The sequence below is a fragment of the Delphinapterus leucas genome, chromosome 1, assembly GCF_059928025.1.
Source record: "Delphinapterus leucas isolate spDelLeu-1000000601 "Yukka" chromosome 1, BTC_Dleu_Yukka2, whole genome shotgun sequence".
NCBI lineage: Eukaryota > Metazoa > Chordata > Mammalia > Artiodactyla > Monodontidae > Delphinapterus > Delphinapterus leucas.
This window is the reverse complement of record NC_143129.1, coordinates 106,785,507-106,807,286: the sequence shown is the minus strand read 5'-3', so window position 1 is coordinate 106,807,286 and position 21,780 is coordinate 106,785,507. Positions and strand designations below refer to the sequence as shown.

Sequence of the window (21,780 nt, the reverse complement as noted above, 5' to 3'; positions counted from 1 at the left end):
TTCAAGTTCTCATTGTAAACTCATCTAACCTGCTTTATGTGGGACCAGACAAAGAAGGCTGCTTATTATATTTTAAATCTTAAAAGAGCTGCAAGTCACTTAATAGGTTTTATGCTTTCAAGTGGGTTGGGTCAAGAATAATTACAATGGAATTTATTTGAAACAGATTTATCTTGCATAACCTATCATCTTAAAGATTTGTAGGATAACTACCTAGCTTTTTGTGATGGGCTCTTATCCCAAAACTTGTTGGTTAATAACTTCAGTTGACCCAGAGTAGTGCTGGGTTATAGCGTATAGGTACAACAGATTTTCAGATTTAATAAAGATACTGGGTTGGGGTCTGACCAAGGAACCACATATATTTTTAAAAATTTATTTAATTAATTTATTTTTGGCTGCATTGGGTCTTTGTTGCTGTGTGTGGGCTTTCTCTAGTTGCGGTGAGCGGGGGCTGCTCTTTGTTATGGTGTGTGGGCTTCTCATTGCTATGGCTTCTCTTGTTGCGGACCGCGGGCTCTAGGCGCGCGGGCTCAGTAGTTGTGGCACACGGGCTTAGTTGCTCCTTGGCATGCGGGATCTTCCCGGACCAGGGCTCGAACCTGTGTCCCCTGCATTGGCAGGCAGATTCTTAACCACTGCGCCACCAGGGAAGCCCCGGAACCACAAATTTTAAGGTGATTTACAGTATATCTATAAAGTTTGATCCTTTTGGATAAAATGCTGGCTGACAAAATGAATACAAATTAATTTCTTTGCTCATATATCCCCAAAAGGCTCAGATTTTTCTTTAAGCCAGCTCGGGCATATTAGGCTAAGTGTAGCTGTCTTGCAGATGTTGTTTCTCAGATTGGATCCATCAGTTAATTAATTTATTTAATCATATGGCTTGACCTCTGGTAATGTAGAGTACTTTTTAAGGAGTTCTTTCTTTTTTATTAGCTGTCCCTAAAATGTCATTTAATGTAAATATCCCTTAAATTTTTATAAGACTGTATATCAGGATTGAGAACTACAGGTACATATTTATAGATGCCATCAATTTGGAATGTTCGGTACTGTGTGCCTGTTAACTTCATTCCAACCTTGAGGAAGTGATAATAATGACAGTAGCTGGTACTATATTAAGCACTATTGTGCCAAGCACTCGTCTGAGTGCTTTATATGTATGAACTCATTTAATTATCACAACTTCCCCATAAGGTAGATGTTATGAGTACCATTTTATGGAATAGGTTACTGAGGCACAGAAGATCTAGATAACTAACCCCAGAATCAGATCTAGTTTAGATTTAAGCCTACGTAGTTCGATTAGACCCTTCTTTACTCCAGCATTCACCAGAATGTTATGCTTCAAAGTATGTGAAAACACTGTGTAACTCTCTTACTGCGTGATTCAGAAAGTGAGTACTCTGTAAGCGTGGAAATAAGCCTATAGGTTTATGGCTCCTTTCAAACTAGGACTTTGAGATTCAGAGAAAGATATGTATTTAACGTACTGATTTATCATTTAGGAGTACCTGATTCTTCAGAAAACCTGCAAAGTAGATGTGGACTCAAGTGGAAAGAAGTGCAAAGAGAAAATGATTAGTGTACTGTTTGAAACAAAAGTACAGACAGAACACAAAAGGTATAATTTAGTACTATTGCAGATGGAAAAGCAACTGAATCGATAATTATACTCTGACAAATTTAGGCATATTCATGAGTTTCTCTTGTATAATGCAGGTTTCTGGCATTTGAAGTCAAAGAGTATTCATCGTTGGATGAGTTACAAAAGGAATTTGAAACTGCAGGACTTAAGAAGCTTTTCTCCGAATTTGTACTTAGGCTGGTAAAATGAAGTGGAAGACAGGTATCTTTTAGTGAAACAACAGCGTTTTTTGTTTTGTTTTGTTTTTGTTTTTTCGTTGGATTTTGAGAGTGGCTGATTGAAATACTCATAAGGGAACAATTTTAGAGTTTTCTCTGAAGCAAAATGACAGACACCATCATAACTTCAGGACAAAAGCCAATTCTGTTTATGGAATATTAAACAGTAAAAATATCCATGTATTCTAATTTTGCCAGTATAGGCTGGGTTCAATAGATGGAATGTTATTTGAGAGATAAATACAAAAAGATGATGGTGAATGAGCCCTTGTGTTTCTACAGAGGATTTGTTTGGAACTGTGCAATTTTCTGGCTAATTTTCTTGTAATTAAATGAATTTTTAAAAAGAGATTTGTTTTCATGTTTACTTCCTTCATGTTTACATTTTTAGCATTTGATAATGATTTTCCCCCATTCAGATTATTCTGTCTTATGTTTTAAGTTGAATGTTAAGAAAATTATAACACTGATTTCATTGTGGAATTGGATAAATGGTTAGTTTAAATACAAACTAAAGAAGTTCTACAGAACTTGATTTACAATTGCTTTCTTTGGGGTCCCAGAATTGCATGATACTTACTAGTGATAGGACTGGAGAGTCAAATTAAAATAAAATCCTTCAATTTAAATTAAAACTTACAAGGGAAGAAGTGTTTTACACAAAATGAACTTGGCTTGCCAGAGAGAGGAAATCATATGGAGATACTATTTTTTATTTCTGATGAAATTTGTTAAAGTCTGATAATCTCAGAATATATTTATTATGACATAAGGAGAGAAGCCATAAAATAAAAGCTTGTGTTAAAATTTGTACCAAAAGTATAGACAGGCATTTATGTTTGAGAAAGGATATTTGTGTTCCTGAAGCCACCTGTGCTCCTAAAATAAGGGGCCAAGTAATAGAAGAAAGGCCAGGCAAATCTCCCTCACTGTAATCTGAGGTACAGTGATGTCATTATAAATTATAACTGATGGGAGAGAGAAATAAGGAGATGCTGTGGCACGCCCAGTAGCGCTTCTTGAAAGTGCCGCTCTGTGACTGTGGCAGTACCGTCTGATTGTCTCATTTTCAGACACCCTTGTAATTAAATTAGACCTACCTCTTGATCATTCCATTAATTAGAGGGGATTTTTTTGTTCGTTTTATGTCATTCTAGGGTGTTGATGATTTTTTTCCTGGAGAACTGGTAAATGTAGTTAGGTTGTTCTATGGGAGGGTGATATTCTCAGAGTTCAGAAACTGCTAGGAGCCTGTACCCGCCGCTGCACTATTGGAGACTGTTGTAATTGATCCTAGATCTGCTCAAGTGGTACTGCCTGGACCAGAGCTAAGGTTGCTGATAGGTACTATCTGTGGTCTGTTGGCATTCACAGCCACTCCACCCCTGCTGCCACTGCAGCCATTGCCAACAACTACCATGGTGCCAGAACCTCTGCTGCCTCTGACTTCCCAGTGGTGCCTCCTATTGACCAAACCTAACAGGAGTCCAGTTGGCAGAGAAGTCGGGAAATGTAGTTTGCATGTGTCCCAACCCCAGGAGAACAGAGCAGAATACAGGAGGGTGGGTGTGTAAGTGAGGGAGAGGGAGCTGAGTGCCTATGGCGAGTAACGAGCACGACCTTCCCTTTTAGCTGTTAAGCAGCCACGCACAGCCTTCTACCCATATTTAAATTTCTGTACAACAGCAACAGTTTATGCTTCAGTCTATGCAGATTTTACTATCTTTTGTACAAAGGAAAAACACTCACCTCTCCCCCAAAAGGGGAAAAAGTAAAGTTCCATCAGTTACTATTATCCTTAGCGGTGTTACTTATTCTGGTTCAGCCACAATCCCACCTCAATTAAACTGTCAGGTGCACTACAACCAACATTTCTTATGTAACTTGATAGGGGGTAGGGGAAGGAAAAAATAGTTAATATGTACAAAAATATCCACAAACGATGAAGTAGATTTGCTTAAGTACTTGTTTCTATAACTGGTCATGAAGCTGTAGTTGATATTTATAACTTCTTCCTCTGCTCCATTTGGCTTTACTCCTGGCTGCCTCTTTACCTAGTAGGGTGGGCGAATCTTCATTCTGGAAGGTCTGAGTCCTTAGGAGTTGGTTGTTTATTAACTTTCACTCTTGAATAAGAGAATATTAAGAGGCAACCCAGAGAACCCCTGGGCTCCTGACATAGTTCTTATTGACCCCATTGTGTAGCAGTAAATCAATTTCCCTGTAATAATGTGGATCAACCACCCCAGCCATTATAGGAACCTCTTTTGTTGCTTGTTGGTTTAGTGTCATAGGGACCCTAATATATTCAGGTGTCAGTCTCAACTTCAAATTCACTTGAACCATTTTGTGTGCCCTGGTAGAAATATTTTTTTTCCATGGGAACTAAGACCACCAAATCAGCATGGCCCCTTTATAGGGATGGTAATAAAAAATTCTGTGAGTGGGTTATTAAACATAATACTGAGAGAAATCCATCCTAATTTTATTCCGCGATTCCTGGACCCATGTATTCCGGCAGTGGGAGAAATAACATCATATATTGGTGACTGGTTCAAAGTCTTAGTAGGTCATTATATTATTCTTATCAAGCCAGCCACTTCTGGGTGATTTGGTACATGGAAAGACCTATGAATTTCATAGCTATGAGCCCATTGCTACATTTCTTTTGTTGTGAAATGAACTTCTCATTTAGAATTTATGTTGTGAGAGATAACCATGTCTGTAAGATTATGGTTGGTAGTCTTATAGGAAGAGACTTAGGATTCATATCCAGAATTAATATTTTCATGAGAACAGTTGCTAACCCTTCCACTAGAGAAGAGATCCAATGTAATTAATTAGCCACCAGGTGGCTGGTGTCTCCCAGGAAGTGAGGCACTACTGGTGGCTCAGGATTCATCTCTGTTCTTAGCAGGTTAGGCACTCAGCAGTGACAATAGTAAGATCAATATCGGTGAGAAGAATTTCATGTTGCCGAGTCCATGTATAACGTCTGTCCCTGCTGCCACAGTTACTTTGTACATGAGCCTGCTGAGCAAGCACTGGGATGCTAGGGAAAGAGGATGACTGACATCCAGAGGATGAGTCAGCCTGTCCATTTGAGCAAGGAAGACATTCACTGCAGTGGTTGCCCTATGAACATCACATGGGACATGAATATCCTCACATTTTGTGCTCATCCTGAGAGGTCCATTCACATACTCCTGCCCCAGATTTCCTTGTCATTAGGCTTCTGATCTTATTCTTTCAAAGTCCCTGACTACCTGGCCAACCCATTAGCCACTGCCCATGAAATACTGTAGATCTACGCCTGTGGACATCTCTTTACCTAGATAAGTAGACAGCCAGAAGTACTGCTCAAAGTTCTGCCCACTGAGAAAATTTCTCTTTACTACCTTTCAGAGACACTCTAGATTGCAGTGATAATTGCCAAAGCACATTGTGAAGAACCATCCCTATACCAGGCCTGAGTTCTTTCTTCCGCAGTAAATAAGTTATGGGTATCCCCATGACAGCATAGATGTGGACTGAGGAAGAAGCAGCAGTGCAGGAGTAGTCGCTATAGGCATTTAAGCCACTTGATCATGCAGCTTCATGATCAGGACCTGCTTGAGCCTGATCTTGTACATATCACTTCATTTGTACATGTCCAACTTCATGATTTCATGGATGAAATAATACCTCATTAGTAATCAGGAGAAATGCAAATTAAAACCACAATGACACCTCTAGCCACCCACTAGAATACCTAAAATTTAAAAGATGGACAGTAGCAAGAGCTGACAAAGAAGTAGAGTAATGGCAACACTGATACACCATTGGCAGGACTATAAATCGACCCAAATGCTTTGAACAAGCAGTTTGGCATAATCTAGAAAAACTGACAATTCCATACCTTATAAGCCGGTATTTCTGCTTCTAGGCATATACCCTACAGATGTGTGCATGTATGTGTGAGGTTACCTGTACAAGAATGTTCATAACAATATTATTTTTAATAGCCCAAAGGAAGCAACCCAAACACCCATCAACATAGAATGGACAAGTAAGTTGTGGTATATTCATGCAATGAAATACTGCACAGCAAACTAAATGAGTGAACTATAGCCAACATGCATTCATCTTTAAAAAGCAATATTGAACAAATGAAGTAAACACAAAAGGTACCCTATGATTGTAAAAGTTCAAAAGCAAGCAAAATGATATTAAATTATGGATGCATACTCAAGTGCTGAAACTAAAAGACAAGAAAAGAAGTTGGTATAATAAAAGTCAGAATGGCAGTTACCTATAGGGTGAAAGGATGGGGTTGTGGTTGGAAAGAGGGTTTGTTCTGGGGGGTGGGTAGGGAATGGCTATGTTCTACTTCCTGACCAGGGTGCTGTTTCTCAGACGCTTCTTTTATAATAATTCATTATTTTTTATTTCTTTGATATATTTGTTTATTTATTTTTGGCTGCATTGGATCTTCGTTGCTGCACGTCACCTTTCTCCAGTTGTGGCTAGCAGGGGCTACTCTTCGCTACAGTGTGTGGGCTTCTTACTGCAGTGGTTTCTCTTGTTGTGGAGCACGGGCTCCAGGCATGCGGGCTTCAGTAGCTGTGGCGCACGGGACTAGCTGTTCCGTGGCATGTGGGATCTTCCTGGACCAGGACTCAAACCCGTGTACCCTGTGTTAGCAGGTGGATTCTTAACCACTGTGCCACCAGGGAAGTCCCTATAATAATTCATTAAGCTATAAGTTACTTTAATGCATATTTCTGTATTTCTTCCCCTATAAAACTAGGCTTGGCTTAAAAAATGCCAGTTATTATATTTTTGGTAAATAAGAAAAATATTGAGGGTAATTCTTAAATCTTTGTAATTAATAGCAATTTCTCCAATCCTGAAGTTTGGTTCAGACAAAATTGTAAGTTACGTGGAGAAGGTAGGTTATTTCAAGCAGAGTGGTTAGGGAAATCTTCTGTAAGGGGATGCCATTGGAACCAATAGCTAAATGAAAGGGACCAACCACAGGAAAAGGAGGCAGCAGGAACAATAAGTGTGAAAGAGCTGAGGCCTGAAGGAGCATGGCCTGTTTGAAATAGTCAAAAATAAGAGTGACCTGTATGGGAAAGAATGATGTATGAGGTGACATCTACAATCTACATGCACAGTGATAAGTTTGGAGAGAGACAGATATAGGAGCCTGATCCTGTTGAGTCTTAAAACCCAATATAAGCCTTTTTCTGTTTTGCTAACTGCAGTGGGAGTTAGTTGCACTGGAAACAGGTGTGATATCTAATTTACACTTTAATAAGATCATCTGGCTGTTACAGAGCAAATGAGTAATAGGAGAGCAATAATGGAAGAAAGAAGGCCAGTTAGGAACCTGTTGCAATGGTCTAGCTGAGGGATGATGGTAGCTTGGTTGTGATGGCATTGGAGAAAAGTGGTCAGATATTAGATACATTTTTGGAGATAGAGCTGAGTATATTTGATGCCATATTGGATGTAGAAGATGAAGGAGAAAGAAATGAAAGACAATATTTAGGTTTTTGTCTTTAGTAGCTGGGTGAATGATGGTACCACTGACTTGTGAATTAAGGAGGTCTGAGGAAGGAGCCTATTTGAGAGATATATTAGAAAAAGTCATTATATTTCCTTGCCTCCTCTTTGCTGCCATTATAGGTCTATTGGGAAAAAGGATTTTAAAAAATGAATTCAACTAGTGTTGGAGGAGGTCATTGAGAGGATATGAACTGCCGGTTGACCCAAGAGCTGGACCTGGGCAATCAGAGGCTCCTCACCTCTCCCCTGTCCTTGGAATGTATATTCTGCCCACCGTTCCTACACTAGGAGCCATTCAAGGATGCAGCCTTGAGACAGTAAGGTGGTTGAGAGCGCCTGGACTGAATATGTGACTAAACCCACTTAAGGCCTCTATGTACACTTTTAAGATTCTGGTGGGGTGCAGAGATTTACTCATATTATGGCCATCCAACACAAGCCTCGTCTGTAAGTTCACTTGCTTATTGAAACCACCACCTCCCAATCTGGAGTGATCTGCCTCTTTCTTGGGTCTCTCCTTGCCCTCCATGTATGGGGGCAAAGCTACGAGCCAACAACAAGTTAACAAATGCAAGTTTTGGCAGCAAATGAAACAATTTAAAATAATTTTTCCAAAAGCAGATTGGTTAAAAACATTGGTTTAAAATCAATTGTTTCGATTGAGTAATATCAGTTACTGGTTTTTCATCTAGTGGTACTTTTGGTGAACCATGGGCGGAGTAATTTTTGCACTGTTTGTATGCACCTTTGAGTGTGAGTCTCCTGTAACCATGCCGCTCATGGTGTGGTTCACAGACACAATCTCATGCACTACCCCAGACCTACGGAACTAGAATCTACAATTTAACAAGACCCCAAGGTGATTTGTATGCATGTTGAAGTTTGAGAAGCACTATCCTGTCAACATATCTGTGTTCTTAAAATATGTGAGGGGGTCATATGTGAAAAGTTGAATAATAGACATACATGTTGTAAGGGGCATTCCAGTCCTGGAAAGCTAAACATATTATAAAATGCCTAATTACCTCTGTCTATCAAACAATTTTTGATCATATATTTGTGGCATTTCTTACATATTCTTAATTTTGTTCTCTGTCTCATAATTAACATGCAGTTGAGTAAAGATTAACAATTGTATGACAGAAGCTGTACGTCCACCTTTCTTTGCATGCCAAATGATCTCCATCTTGTCACGATTGTGCTAACTTTATGAGACCTTTGCTTGCTAGCATATTTTTGGCCCTTTAATTTGCTGTTTTCCATTTATTTTTAAACAAAAGGGAAAATGTAACATTTAAATGATTGTACAAATCCAGCTATATAAAAAGGTGCTGTCGAAATCTTGGAATTGTCATAGGATAGCTGACTCCTTTGTCACTTGATGCACAAAAGTCTGAATTTGATTGGTCAGGAAAATGAATTTAAAATTTAAAAAAAATAGGAGCAAATCCCTCATCTTGTGAAAAAGACAAAAATGTCTAAAGGTTGCAAAACTGCCAGTGATGTATAAAAATTATCAAGAAATAAAAAAGTTGGGGAGTGGCATCTTTATTTTTGATCAGTTTGCCATTTTAACGAATCTAATGCCCCAATCAGTTTGCTTTTCACCATTTGGTTTTTGACTACATTGCTTTTTTCCAGACAACCCGGATCACAGATTTCAGTTTTTCCAGTTTCTTCAGATCACCTGATGTTATGTAGCTTTATTCCTTCTCTCCTTCTTGTATTAGGATTCTCCGGAGAAACAGAACCAATAGGATATATATTTATTTATTTTAAGGAATTGGCTCAAGCAATTATGGAGATTGGCCAATCCAAACTTTGCAGTGGGCCAGCAGGCTCAGGAAGAGCCCATGTTGTAGTTAAAGTCCCAGAGCCGTCAGACAGGAGACGCAGGAAAGAGTCAATCCTGCAGTTCAGGTCTGGAGGCCGAGGCTGGAAGAATGCACTCTTGGTCAGGGGAGGTCAGTCTTTTGTTCAGTTCACGTTTTCAACTGATTACATGAGGTCCACCCACGTTATGGAGGGCAATCTACCATAAAGTCCACAAATTTAAATGTAAATCTCACCTCAAAACACCCTTACAGAAACATCCAGAATAATGTCTGACCACATCTCTGGGCAATGTGGTCCAGCCAAGCTGACACATAAAATTAGCCATCACACCTCTAGAGAACTATCCCATCTGTAGCTTTTCTTTTAGAGGTGAGGAATGTGGCTTTCCATTCGTATCTGCTTAACTCATTGCAGTATATTCCTACCATGTTTTCACTGCTACAAAACATTAAATACTGATATGAATCTGTAGCAGCATTGGTAAGAAAGATACCATTTTCACATAAGTTAACAACTCGACAAATTGTAGTTTACCTTGGCTTGAATGACCCTCTTGAGACAGGACTGGCCCCAATAATACACTCCACAGAAAGCTACATTTCTACTAGCCTGGGAGTACAAAAAAATGTAGACTCAATGACATATATTGATTTTAGAAAAAAGTGAACTCATCTGCTTTGGGGCATCTCAAAATGATGTTTGCTCAGCTCTTTGTTGGCAGCAGATACCCTGAAGTGTTATTAGGAGGGAATTCTGGAATTGTGCTCCTTCCTATAAGAACCTGGTATATTTCTGATACGTCTGACAATGCTGCTTCTCCATCATTAAGAGATGATTAACCTCTGCTAATGTTCAGCAGTAGACCTTTCGTGCAACTAAGAGAACTATGTAGTAAAGTGCTAGTGATTTCCCCAAATTCTGTGCATGTGTTTTTTCACTTCTATGTTTCTTGGGAATTTCATCCATTTCCATAGATTTCATTATCCCCTCTATGTGGTTGAGTCTCAGATTTACACCTCAGTTACTGATCTCTCTCCTGAACTCTAAAGCACTCATTTCTAACTGTGCGTAATATCACAACTTAGATGACGACTTAGATGTTCTGCCAACGCCTTAAATCCAATATGATTAGAACAAACTCATTAACGATTCCATTTTCATTGTTGTTGATACTGAAACTATCACCAGGCTCCCAGGGTTTTCCTTTGACTATTTCCTCACTCCCTTGCATCCAATTAGCTGCCAAATCTAATTCTCAGTGATTCTTACATTCACCCATCTTTTCCATTCTCACGGCCACCATACTTTACTTGTTTTTCCTAGCCAGGACTATTGGAAGTGTCCAAACTAGTCTTCTCACCTCAGTTCCCCCCTGTCCCATCCTATACATAGCTACAGTTCCTAATATCTAATATTAAAAAATTGGGGTCAGATCTACTTTATTTTAATTAATTAATTAATTTTAGATATATTTTAGAATACAGACTTTTCTTGTTAATTCTTGGAGTTTTAGAAAGGTAATATGGAGAAAATACTGTATATTATAAAATCCCCCTAATGGAGACTGAGGCAGCATCCTGTAATCAAACACTGTTATTTCTTCAGTGAAATGTATGAATACTCACATTAAGTAATATAAATAATGATATAATTGGTATAAATAAATGGTGTCTCATTGTTCATGTTAAACTTTAATACCTAATGTGTTCAGATCAGATTGGCTTTTGTCTCCAAATACATTATTAAAAAACCACATATTTTTGATTTTTAGAACTTTTGGACTTTGGAATTGTGGATAAGGATTGGTAGACCTGAACTAGATAAATCTTCCTCAAATAACCGTATCCTGTTTCCTACTGGATTAGTTGCAAATTCTTCACTCTGCTATTTTCATATGCCTTCTCAATTTGATTACAATCCATTATTTCTAGATTTATCTTCCACTCATCCTCTATATATCCTTTTGCCCTAGCTAAACTGGATAAATACTCTTTTTTTTTTTTTCTGCATATGCTCAGGTTCATCCTTCTTGCTGAAAGGTCCTTTCCTCTTGTCCATTTTTCTGTCAGCTATCTGTTGACATTTTTTTCTGTTTCCAGAACTTTTTCCTCTGATCCCCATTTTGGGATCAGTAGTTGTTTTCTGGTCTAAATTCTTGTAGCAAGCTTCAGTTGTCCCATATGTAAAGTAAGAATAATACCACTTTCTTACCTCTTAGACTTGTCACTGGATTAAATAATGTACAAATGCACCTAGCACAGTGTGAGATACATAATAGGAGCTTAATTGAGGTTAGTTCTTTCCTTTTCCTCTCCTCCTCCTCCCTTCCTTTTTCTTAGTATATACTGTACTTTATGTTACAGTTTTTAAAGTACTTTTATTGTCCACACTTCTAGATAAAAGGTTTTTGAGGATAGAACCTTGCTTATTGGAAGCTCAGTAAATATTCAGTTATGCGAAATGAATACAAATGGTGTTACTGGAGGAATTTCAACTCCCCCTCTGGATTCTGGAAAGACTGGTTTGTGTACATAGGAATATATATTTAAAAACTTAAAACAAAATGAAAAAAAACTATGATCACAGGATCCATCTTGATGCTAAATAGCATAATTTCTGCTTCAGTGGTCCTCTGGATGTCCTAAGCCATTGTAAGGGAGATTGCTCACCCAGACCATAGCAAGTCTCAGAGCCTAGAGGAGCACATTTATTTTTGGTGCATTAATAGGCCATTGAGCTCTTGGGAAGCTCTTGCCAGAAACCAGTGGGCAGGATGACTAACACAGCTCCTCTGCACTCATGAGTTTGGTGCTCACGTGCATGGAACCTGGATAGTGAGAAAACACTGACCATGCTCCCGCATTGTTCCCTGGGGCTCACTGGTCTGTTCCTGGGCTCACTCGGGGGGGTCTCTGAACACCACTTTTGCTTTCGCCCACTTGGTCCTTTCAGGTTGGTTCCATTTATCTCTAGGCTCTGCTCTCTCTCTCTCACTCAAAACATCTCCTCTAAAGCCCCTTTAACCCCTAGCCCAGAGAATATTATGTCCTCCAGAGAGAGAAAAGCTAGTGGTGTTAGAGATCACTAAGTGTTTACCTAATTTCTATTCTAGCTTGCTTTCTTAGTAGTTTTTCGTTAGTAATTTTCCAAGTAATTTCTTACCTGGGTACGTTGCTATCTAGAATAAAAACTATATTTTACAGCTTTCCTTGAAGCTCGGTATGACCATAAGACTAAATTCTGGGTAAATGGAGGTACCATATGTGGTTTCCAGAAGGGCTTCTTGAAGGCGTTGACTCACTGGGAGCTGCTGCCTTTTCCTCCCTTCTACTGCCTGGAATGTGGACAGGAGGGCTGAAACTCCAATGGCAATCTTGGGTTATAAGGTGAGCATGAGGGTGAAGGTGGAGCAGAGAATAGGAGCTAGCTACCTTCTGAACGTGTTTTATGTGAAAGAATATACCTTTGTGGCTTTAAGCCATATTTGAAGTTTTCTATCGTATGTCATCAAATCCCGTCCTGATGGATATGAAGTTTGATACCTAGTATAAATAATAGAAGCTAAAATGTGACTGATTATGAATTATTTGAACTCTATTATTTAAGGCTTAAACTTTTGCTTGGATCTCTTAGAATTCTAGATTTTCTTAATTCAAAGTAAGCTTTCGAAACATGTTGTCTAAGAATTGAATTATTTTGTTTACTTGTGTCCAGCTTCAACAGCCATTCTCTATTGCAGAGAAGGTGGGACACTCTAATTTTGGGGCTGAGGAAAGGATACAAGAAAATGCCAGGGGAGAAGACATGTAAGTTAGTATTTCTAAATACCATCTCACATCATATCCTATAGATAAATATTCCTTTGACTCTTTGTAGGGGAATAGCAACTTATCACATTCTTAGTTTATGTTCCAGTGTTTCTAATTAAGTACGAGCTAATTTGGCCTGCTTTTATTTTTATTATAATCTTTCTGTTTCCCAGAATTATTACTAATAATTATTGGAAATCTGCATGGTGCTAAGATAGCCAGTAGACCTAGGATGACTTTAAGCTTTTTGCTTAGAGTTCTCCTGAAAACACAGATTCCTATGAAAATAACACACAGGGGAAAAAATGGAGAAATCTGCTGTGAGTTTAATTTATGTGCACTTCATGGTTTTCATTAAGCCCATTGCTGGATTTACATCGTCAGCCCACACAAATGTGAATTCCCAAGAAATCCAAGTAGAAAGAGGAGAGAGAGAAGGGCAAAGTGTATTTGAGTTCTTTATGGCTAGAGCTTTGTTCTAAGCCCTCAAGTATGAAGTTATTTATATCTATTTATAAATCATCCATGCATATATATCCATAAATTCACTCCACGTACCAGGGAGCATCTCAGTTAACTTTGGATGAATGAGGTTCCTCACAATCCGAAGGTCAGTTCCTTAATTAACAAGACTCTTTTGGAAACATTCTAGAGATGAAAACATTTTAAAGTTGTTGTACACTCATCTGATAAGCAGACCGGATTGAACACATACTAAGCTCAGTATGTCAGGGTTGTCACCAACACCACGACTTCACTCTGCTGTGGTGGAAGGAAGCCCTCTCCTGGTCTGTGGAGGTGAATGAGCCTCAGCTTCCATCTCTGCTAAGGGAACCCTGTTGTTTCATGCTCCAGCCAAGTGTTTGTTCCTTTCTTTTTGCTCTCTCTGCTCTGTTTCTCTTCTCTCTCTCTCTTTTTCTTGCTCACCATTTCTGATGCTTTTTTTAAGTCCTGCCATTGAACAGATTGGCTGCTTATTGATTTCTTTCCCCTCCTTTCTTCCCTCTGTTTTGTTTTTTTTCTTCTTTGTGGTCTCTTCTCTCCCTTGCTTGCCACTTCTTCCAAATTTTATGACTTTAGGGTCACAGGGCTTAGCTTTTATAGCCATCATCACCCAGTGAGAGTGCATTTTCTTTCCATCAGTATGCCAACTGATCACAATGTGTCCTCTTAAACTTTATCTCTTTTTCCTTTATGTTATTTCCATTGGTACTCGCAATTTCAGGCTTTAAACATTGTTATTAGGTTTATAGTTTGTTCCTGAAGGTCGACAGTGCTTGACTGCATAAGTGGGGCATCATATATGCAGAAGTAATAGACCTTAGAACCAGAAAGAGCTAAAATGATTTTAATCCAACTGCTTTTTTTTTTTTTTTTTTTTAAGTGTGATACTGAAGTAAGTTACTTACCCAAGGCCATGTATCTGGTAGCAAAACTGGGACCAGGACCTAGGTCTATAAATCTACTTTGAAAGAGAATTGTATTAGCTCTTTCATCTTATATATGATCAAAGAGGACTCAGGGAGCCAAGTGAACAATTGTTGTCCAATTGTTACAGTCTCCTAGGAAAACATCTGCTCCATTCTGTTCTGGCATGTTAGAGAGGAGAGAGAATTTCCTTTATTCTTGATTCGTAGAATTATACTTAAGTTTACACTTACTCATAGTCAATTTTATATGGCTTCCTCACAAATAAAAGATATTTTCTTATGATTGCATTAATTTCTGTGTGAATAGGACATACAGGGCCTGTTGCCTGAAACTTGTTATACTTCTTGTTTCATACTTTGGATGTTTTAAAGACCAAGTGATTCTTTTTGGTTGGAAGTAAGCATTCTGTGTATCACAGAATCTTATATTTATTTTTAAAAATGTAATTGAAGATATTTAGCTGTTAGAGAAATGAGCATATAATAAAAATCCCCTTTTGTACTGTGTTTATGGATTTCATTTTATCAAGAAAATTAGAATCTGAGATTTAGAAAGAAACTTAGAGATTTTTAGCCTAATTCTCCACCTGGTATAGTAATTTTTAAAAATTATAACTGACAGACATCCACTTCTGCTTGAAAACCTCCAGAGATTTGTACTGCCCTCATGAGGCTGGTGTTATTTTTATTGGACGGTACAAGCAGATTAAAGGTTCTCTCTTGCATTCAGTCGGAATCTGCCTTCCTTTACTTCCAGCTTTTTATCCTAATTCTAGCCTCTGGAGCAACACAGAATTAGTATACTCATCTCTCCATGACAGCCCTTGACTATTTGAAAGCTGATATTATGCCTTTCCTTATTCTTCACTTCCCAATTTGCTTGAATAATTTATCAAAAATTATAGCTTCCGGGCTTCCCTGGTGGTGCAGTGGTTGAGAGTCCGCCTGCCGATGCAGGGGACACGGGTTCGTGCCCCGGTCCGGGAAGATCCCACATGCCGCGGAGTGGCCGGGCCCGTGAGCCATGGCCGCTGAGCCTGCGCGTCTGGAGCCTGTGCTCCACAACGGGAGAGGCCACAACGGTGAGAGGCCCACGTACCACAAAAAAAAAAAAAAAAAAAAAAAATTATAGCTTCCCCTATTCACCTGGACATTTGCTTTTTTTAAAAAAAATTATTTCTTCTTGACTGCGTTGGGTCTTGGTTGCTGCGCGTGGGCTTTCTCTAGTTGCAGTGAGTGGGGGCTACTCTTTGTTGCGGTGCGCAGGCTTCTCATTACGGTGGCTTCCCTTGTTGTGGAGCACAGGCTCTAGGCGCACGGGTTTCAGTAGTTTTGGCGTGCGGGCTCAGTAGTTGTGGCTCGCGGGCTCTAGAGTGCAGGCTCAGTAGTTGTGGCGCACAGGCGTAGTTGCTCCACGGCATGTGGGATCTTACAAGACCAGGGCTCGAACCCGTCTCCCCTACATTGACAGGTGGATTCTTAACCACTGAGCCACCAGGGATGCCCCTGGACCTTTGCTTTTCATTACACTCTAATTGGTCAATGTCCCTCTGAAAATGTGGCACCTAGAATTGAATTCTATATTACAGATGTGGTTTAACCAGCTAGAAATACAATAGAACTGTCACAGGTAGTGATCTGTGGCTTCTCAGGGAAGCCCCTTTTAAATCCCTTAAAAGAAGGTGGCTTGTATGAAAACACTTGGTAAACTGCAAAGTACTTTATAAATGAAATACTTTGTTATATTCTATTTAAAAACTTTAAAAATATAAAAAATAATGAAAGAATGTGTGTTTTTTTTCCTGCCAGTAACAATGCTGATTTCAACCTTTAGGTTAGCAAAATTAGTAGAGTGAGCAAAAAGACTGATGTTTTTTCCTTGTGGCAAAAATACAAAAACAGTTTTAATCTCAGCCATTATGTTGGAGTACTGGGCCCTTTCTGAGTTGAACGAGTTTTAAATCATCTAGTCATTTTTGGAACATGCTTTTTGTTGACTCATATGATAAATGTAATGACATTTTATCATATAATAAATGTCTGTACATACTTATTTAATGAGGCAATAGCAGAGTCTCCTATTGACAAGACAACTTAATAAGTAAAACCATTTTCACATTCAAAGTAGAGTTTTAAATATGTAATCTGTATTCCTTCCATTTCAAAGTATACTTTTAAACATTTCCGAATTTTATGAATTTTGAGTAGAATGTGAATATGGTTTAATATTGTCATCTAACCATTCACTTATTCTCAATTGCTTATTGAGTATCAATTACATGTTAAGGACTTGAAAAAGACATTGATGAATTGTTTATCCTTCTTTCTTCACTAACTCTAGAAGAGTTTTTGAAAAGAGTAACTTTTTACCTAGTGTGTTTGGCATGAGTTTATAGCCTGAACATTCTCACTAAGAATTTAACACACTGCTAGATAGAATAATCTCAAAACTAGCTGTATCAGGTTACAGTTGGTGAATATGAATGTGAAATATAAATATGAGGCCCAAATGGGATAATGGTAATGCTGGGAAGCCCAACACACTCCCTGGCACATACTAGATTCTTAATCAGCACTTGCCATATGAATACTGCATATTAAGAGAGTATTACTCCTAATCAGGTAGTGAACCTGGTGTTACAGCTGGAGGTTGAGTTCCGTATACTGACGTGCCAATTGTTCAAATGAATGAGATACATTTGGGACTGCACTGAATTTTAAGACCTCATATCTCTTTTTAAGAAACATTTCTTGGTCGAAAGAAATTACTACATTTTCTCGAACTTGACAATGTGTTGTGGTGGTTATAGTTTGCTTTGCAACAGGGGTCAGATACTCTAAAGAACATAAATTATTTAAAATTATTTAAATATTCAGAATAAAAATCAGTTGTTCTGTACTGTCCACACTGGAAAGAAATTTATTAAAGAAGATAACCAGTAAATCACTTCCAAGGATTAAAGTCTTCTGATATTTATTTAGAGAAAAATAAGAAAAAATTAGAATTCTGGAGAATCATTTATTTGTTGACGTACTTTTTAACTTTATTTAAACTTCATTATTGTTTTCTTGTTACAAGTCTTTGGTGACTGGGGCCATGTAAATTGGAGGGAGCCTGCTTTGTAATTTAAATTTATACTACTAGATCCAGAATTTCTCTTTTTATTGGATTTTCTTTCTTTTAAATAGTTTTAAAAAGTTACTATACAAATAGGTAAACCTTTCTAGAGAAAGACAGTGTTTTCCCTTTTTATTTTGTACACTTAATCTTCCTAAGCTAGGTATTATTTGGTTAAACATACAATTTATAGTCATGCGCAGACTGAAGAAATATAAATATTCTAATAGCACCTAGTTGTTATTGTTTTTGGCTATATAGATGTGTGGGCTTTTATATCAATATTAGTTAGTGTTTTCTAAACTTCATAGTATTTTCCTCCAGGAAAGAACTGTCTCTTTTCTGAGAGGGGGAAAAAAAACCCTGCTTATGAAATGAGGCTATTTTGCATATTAATCAGGAGGTCTTTGAACTCTAAGAATAAAATCCGTCAGTGCTTTGGGTATGGAACAATTATGCATTCAAGGACTTTAATTTTATGCTAATAATGCAACAAGCTTTACATTTTTCTTTTTTTTGTTTGCATTTCCTAAAGATAATTTAATGCAAATAATCCATCCATATACTGCGTAGAGCACGAAGGATGGTTTCCCTATAGTTAAGATTGTATCAGCACTCCCATTATAAATCTCTATTACCCATGGTTTATAATTTAATTGAAAAAAACCCACTGCAGGCAAAATTCAACACTTCGGGTTTCAGGCTACAAGTAATATTTCTCTTTTAAAAATTGCCTCCTCTATTTAATTTCATAGCTAATGGAAATATAAGAAGGATCACCCTGGAGCTGATTTTGAACAAAGCCAAACAGATCATTGTCTGTAACTAAAATAATTTCTAAGTTAAAGTAGTTGATATGTTAGAATTGGCCTAATACTACAACGTTTAACAAAATGAGAAAAGACAATGGGATCTGTTTATCCTTTCTCTACACAAAAATATACATAAGGAGAACAGGAAAATTCTGTAAGACCAGACATTTATAAAATATATACATTTGACAATATTGTGTGAAGTGTTATGCTTTATTTTATTTCAAACTGCACACCACACTCCTCTCAGTGGATCTGGGCTCAGGCTGTGGAATCTGCTTTTTGTCAAACTGAGATAGGAAGGGGCATAGGGTGGGAGAAGCATGCTCTGGGTTCTCTACTTTATCTACCGTATAAATCTTATCTTAAATTTATGCTTCAATTACCTTGAGGGGATTCAGGGGTTAATTAACAGGCATAGCAGTCTCAACCTGCTTACACAGTAGAATTGAAAAGATCAGTTTTTAGACACATGGTGGTTTTGTCATCATCTTTTGAACCCAAATCCTGTAGAAGAGAAAGGTTAACCTGCCAGGTAATACGCAATCTCCAATCAAGACTTCACTGTAGCTTTATGAAGCCCAATGACACAAAGAACATATGAGTGAGTTAGAACAAAATGTTCTCTATTTCTCTCAAACCATCAACCTTTTCCTGTTTAATTCCTACCTGTAATGCTGCTCATGAAATATATGCTATGCTTTCTTAACCCTAAGCAGTCCTCAGAAGCTTAAAAATGATCTGGCTCTGTGTATGAAATGTACTGTGTTTCTAAATCAGTGGTCTTTGAGATCCTAGGGACAATTGTTTAGGACAATAATACAAACTCACATTTCTTACAGCACTGAGTAGTGTGCAGAGGGCTTTAAGAGACATTAATACACACAGCCACTCAACAGTAAAGAAAGGGGAGGCTAAGAGATTAAGTAATTTGCCTAAGCATGCAGCTAACAAGTGGTGGTCACCCCTCTCATTGTGTCTTCAGTCTAGTCCTCCTTCGCTAGTGGCTCAGTGGCTCCTTAGTTCTTTTAGGGGAACTCAGATTTTTAACCTTGAGAAATAGCGTCTAGTGATACCATGATGAGAATGCCTTGTACTTACTTGACATCTATTGTCAGAAACTGTAAGGGAATTCATAAAATTTGTAAGCCTAAGTCTTTACATATTCCATATTAGCTTAGATTCATAAGTAAAGAACTTAGAGCCTGGGTAAGAGTCATATATATCTAAGCTGCACAGTAGATGAGTGAAGAAGTAAAAGGAAGTCATGGATTCACTATTCCATCTCTGATTAAAAATTATTCTCAATGGTGATGTTTTGATTATATCAGAAACATCGCTTATGTATAAAGGTTATGAGAAAAGATTGTGTGCACACATGTGGTTGTACAGCCTTAAGAGATTTTTGAGAAAATAGTAGACAATTATTTTCCAAGGATGGTGTAAATGTAGCAATGGTATAATGAAGCAGGGAATATATTAGAAAACCCCCTAGGATCGCTTTGAATCTGGAAGTCCGTATTTTTTTATGTATAGTGAAAAGCAGACTATCTTCTGATATTTACAAACTGATTCAAAGTTTTTTAGTTTTGATTATAAGAATTTTAATAGATCACTTCTTACCCCCGCCCCTTTTATTTTTGTTGCTTTTGGGTGGTGTAAATTTATAATAGTGCAGGGTTTACGTCTAAATTTTTTATTACAAAAAGTTTCCTACCCCACTAGGTGTTGTGAATAATATGTGATATTGAATTCAGGCACTTAACTTGACAGCGTGCTGTCAGTGGATGGTCGCTCCATGTGGGAATCGGTAACCTTGTTTCTTTCCCCTACTCTGTCCTGAGCAGATGTCATCATTTGGTGCAGTTTTTACCTCCCATCCAAGTACTAACAGGCCCCGACCTTGCTTAGTTTTTTTTTTTTTTAATTTTATTGATTGATTGATTGATTGATTTATGGCTGCATTGGGTCTTCGTTCCTGCATATGGGCTTTCTCTACTTGCAGCGAGCGGGGGCTACTCTTCATTGCGGTGCGCGGGCTTCTCATTGTGGTAGCTTCTCTTGTTGCGGAGCATGAGCTCTAGGCACGCGGACTTTGGTAGTTGCAGCACGCGGGCTCAGTAGTTGTGCCGCACGCGCTTAGTTGCTCCTTGGTGTGTGGGATCTTCCTGGACCAGGGATCGAACCTGTGTCCCCTGCATTGGCAGGCAGATTCTTAACCACTGCGCTACCAGGGAGGCCCCCCCTTGCTTAGCTTTTGAGAACTGGTGCATTTAGGGTGGTATGGCTGCAGACGCTTTTTTGCCTCCTTTATCTCTCTGCATTCCCCACAAGATGAATTGCTCATGCTCTTCTGTTTTCTTGCACTGAAATTCTCTTGTTTGGGCCACCAGAGATTCCTAATGACAGCATCCAACAGATAATTTTTAGGCACTATCAAGGAGAGGCAGTGAGGTGTACTTGAAAGACAGTGGATTTTGGATTTCGACCAGGGTTGGCACACTTTTTCTGTAAAGGACCAGATAGTAAATATTTTAGGCTTTGTGGGCCGTGTGATCTCTGTCCCAGCTACTTCCTTCTGCCACTGCAGCACTAGAGCAGCCATAGAGAGATGAGAACAAATGGGTATGACTGTGTTCCACCAAAACATTACTTATGGACACTGAAATTTGAAGTTCATTTAATTTTCATATGTCACAAAGTATTTATTTCATTTGTTTCGACAGTTAAAAAGTGGAAAAGCCATTCTCAGTTCATGGGCCATAGAAAAACAGGTGGCAGGTGGGATTTGGCCCACAGGTTGTAGTTTGCAGACCCCTTTAGACAATCCTGAGTTTACCCAGCAGCTCTGTTAATTACTGGTCTGTGTCCTTGGTGTATGGTCAGGCCACTCAAGATGGCAGTCCTCTTGCTTTCTGTGCATCCCCTGCCTGACCAGTGCCTGCTGCGCCTACACCCTATGCACCTGACTGACCTTCCTGAGTACTTGCCCCAGGCCCCAGTGAGTGATTGTTCTTATCAAAGTGGGGATGAGGGGGGTGCCCCTCTGCTGGTTTCCCTGGTAACTGATGAGCCAGTCTGACATCAACTGCCCCTATAACTGGTAACCTCTCCTTCCCCAAAGACTGCCACCATATCCTGACAACAGTCTGCCGCACACGATGGGGTGTTGCTCCAGGACCTTGCTTCAGACGTGTAAGCTCCCCCATCCTTTAAACCACTGATGTCTCTGTCGCTGACTCCCCACTCTTTCTTCCATCTTGAAGCTGGGCAACTACAAGCCTTGTAGGCCGGAGGGGTGCAGCCCAACACTTGGGTAAGTTACTTCTTTGAGTTTCAGTTTGGTCACT

At 38.7% G+C, this 21,780-nt stretch overlaps 1 protein-coding gene across 3 annotated transcripts in view; it reads left to right on the top strand.

The window, feature by feature from the left end:
• The window catches only part of RWDD3 (RWD domain containing 3), a 30,197-nt gene extending 8,667 nt beyond the window's left edge, over window positions 1–21,530 (top strand). For 2 of the 3 annotated variants that reach the window (XM_022553370.3, XM_022553371.3), the window contains exons 3-4: window positions 1,515–1,630; window positions 1,729–21,530. In XM_022553370.3, coding sequence (XP_022409078.1) covers window positions 1,515–1,630; window positions 1,729–1,843 — 231 coding nt within the window. In that variant the 3' untranslated portion in view covers window positions 1,844–21,530. The remainder of the gene's footprint in view (window positions 1–1,514; window positions 1,631–1,728) is intronic. The other variant, XM_022553372.3, reaches the window with a different exon arrangement.
• Window positions 21,531–21,780: the final 250 nt, after the last annotated feature.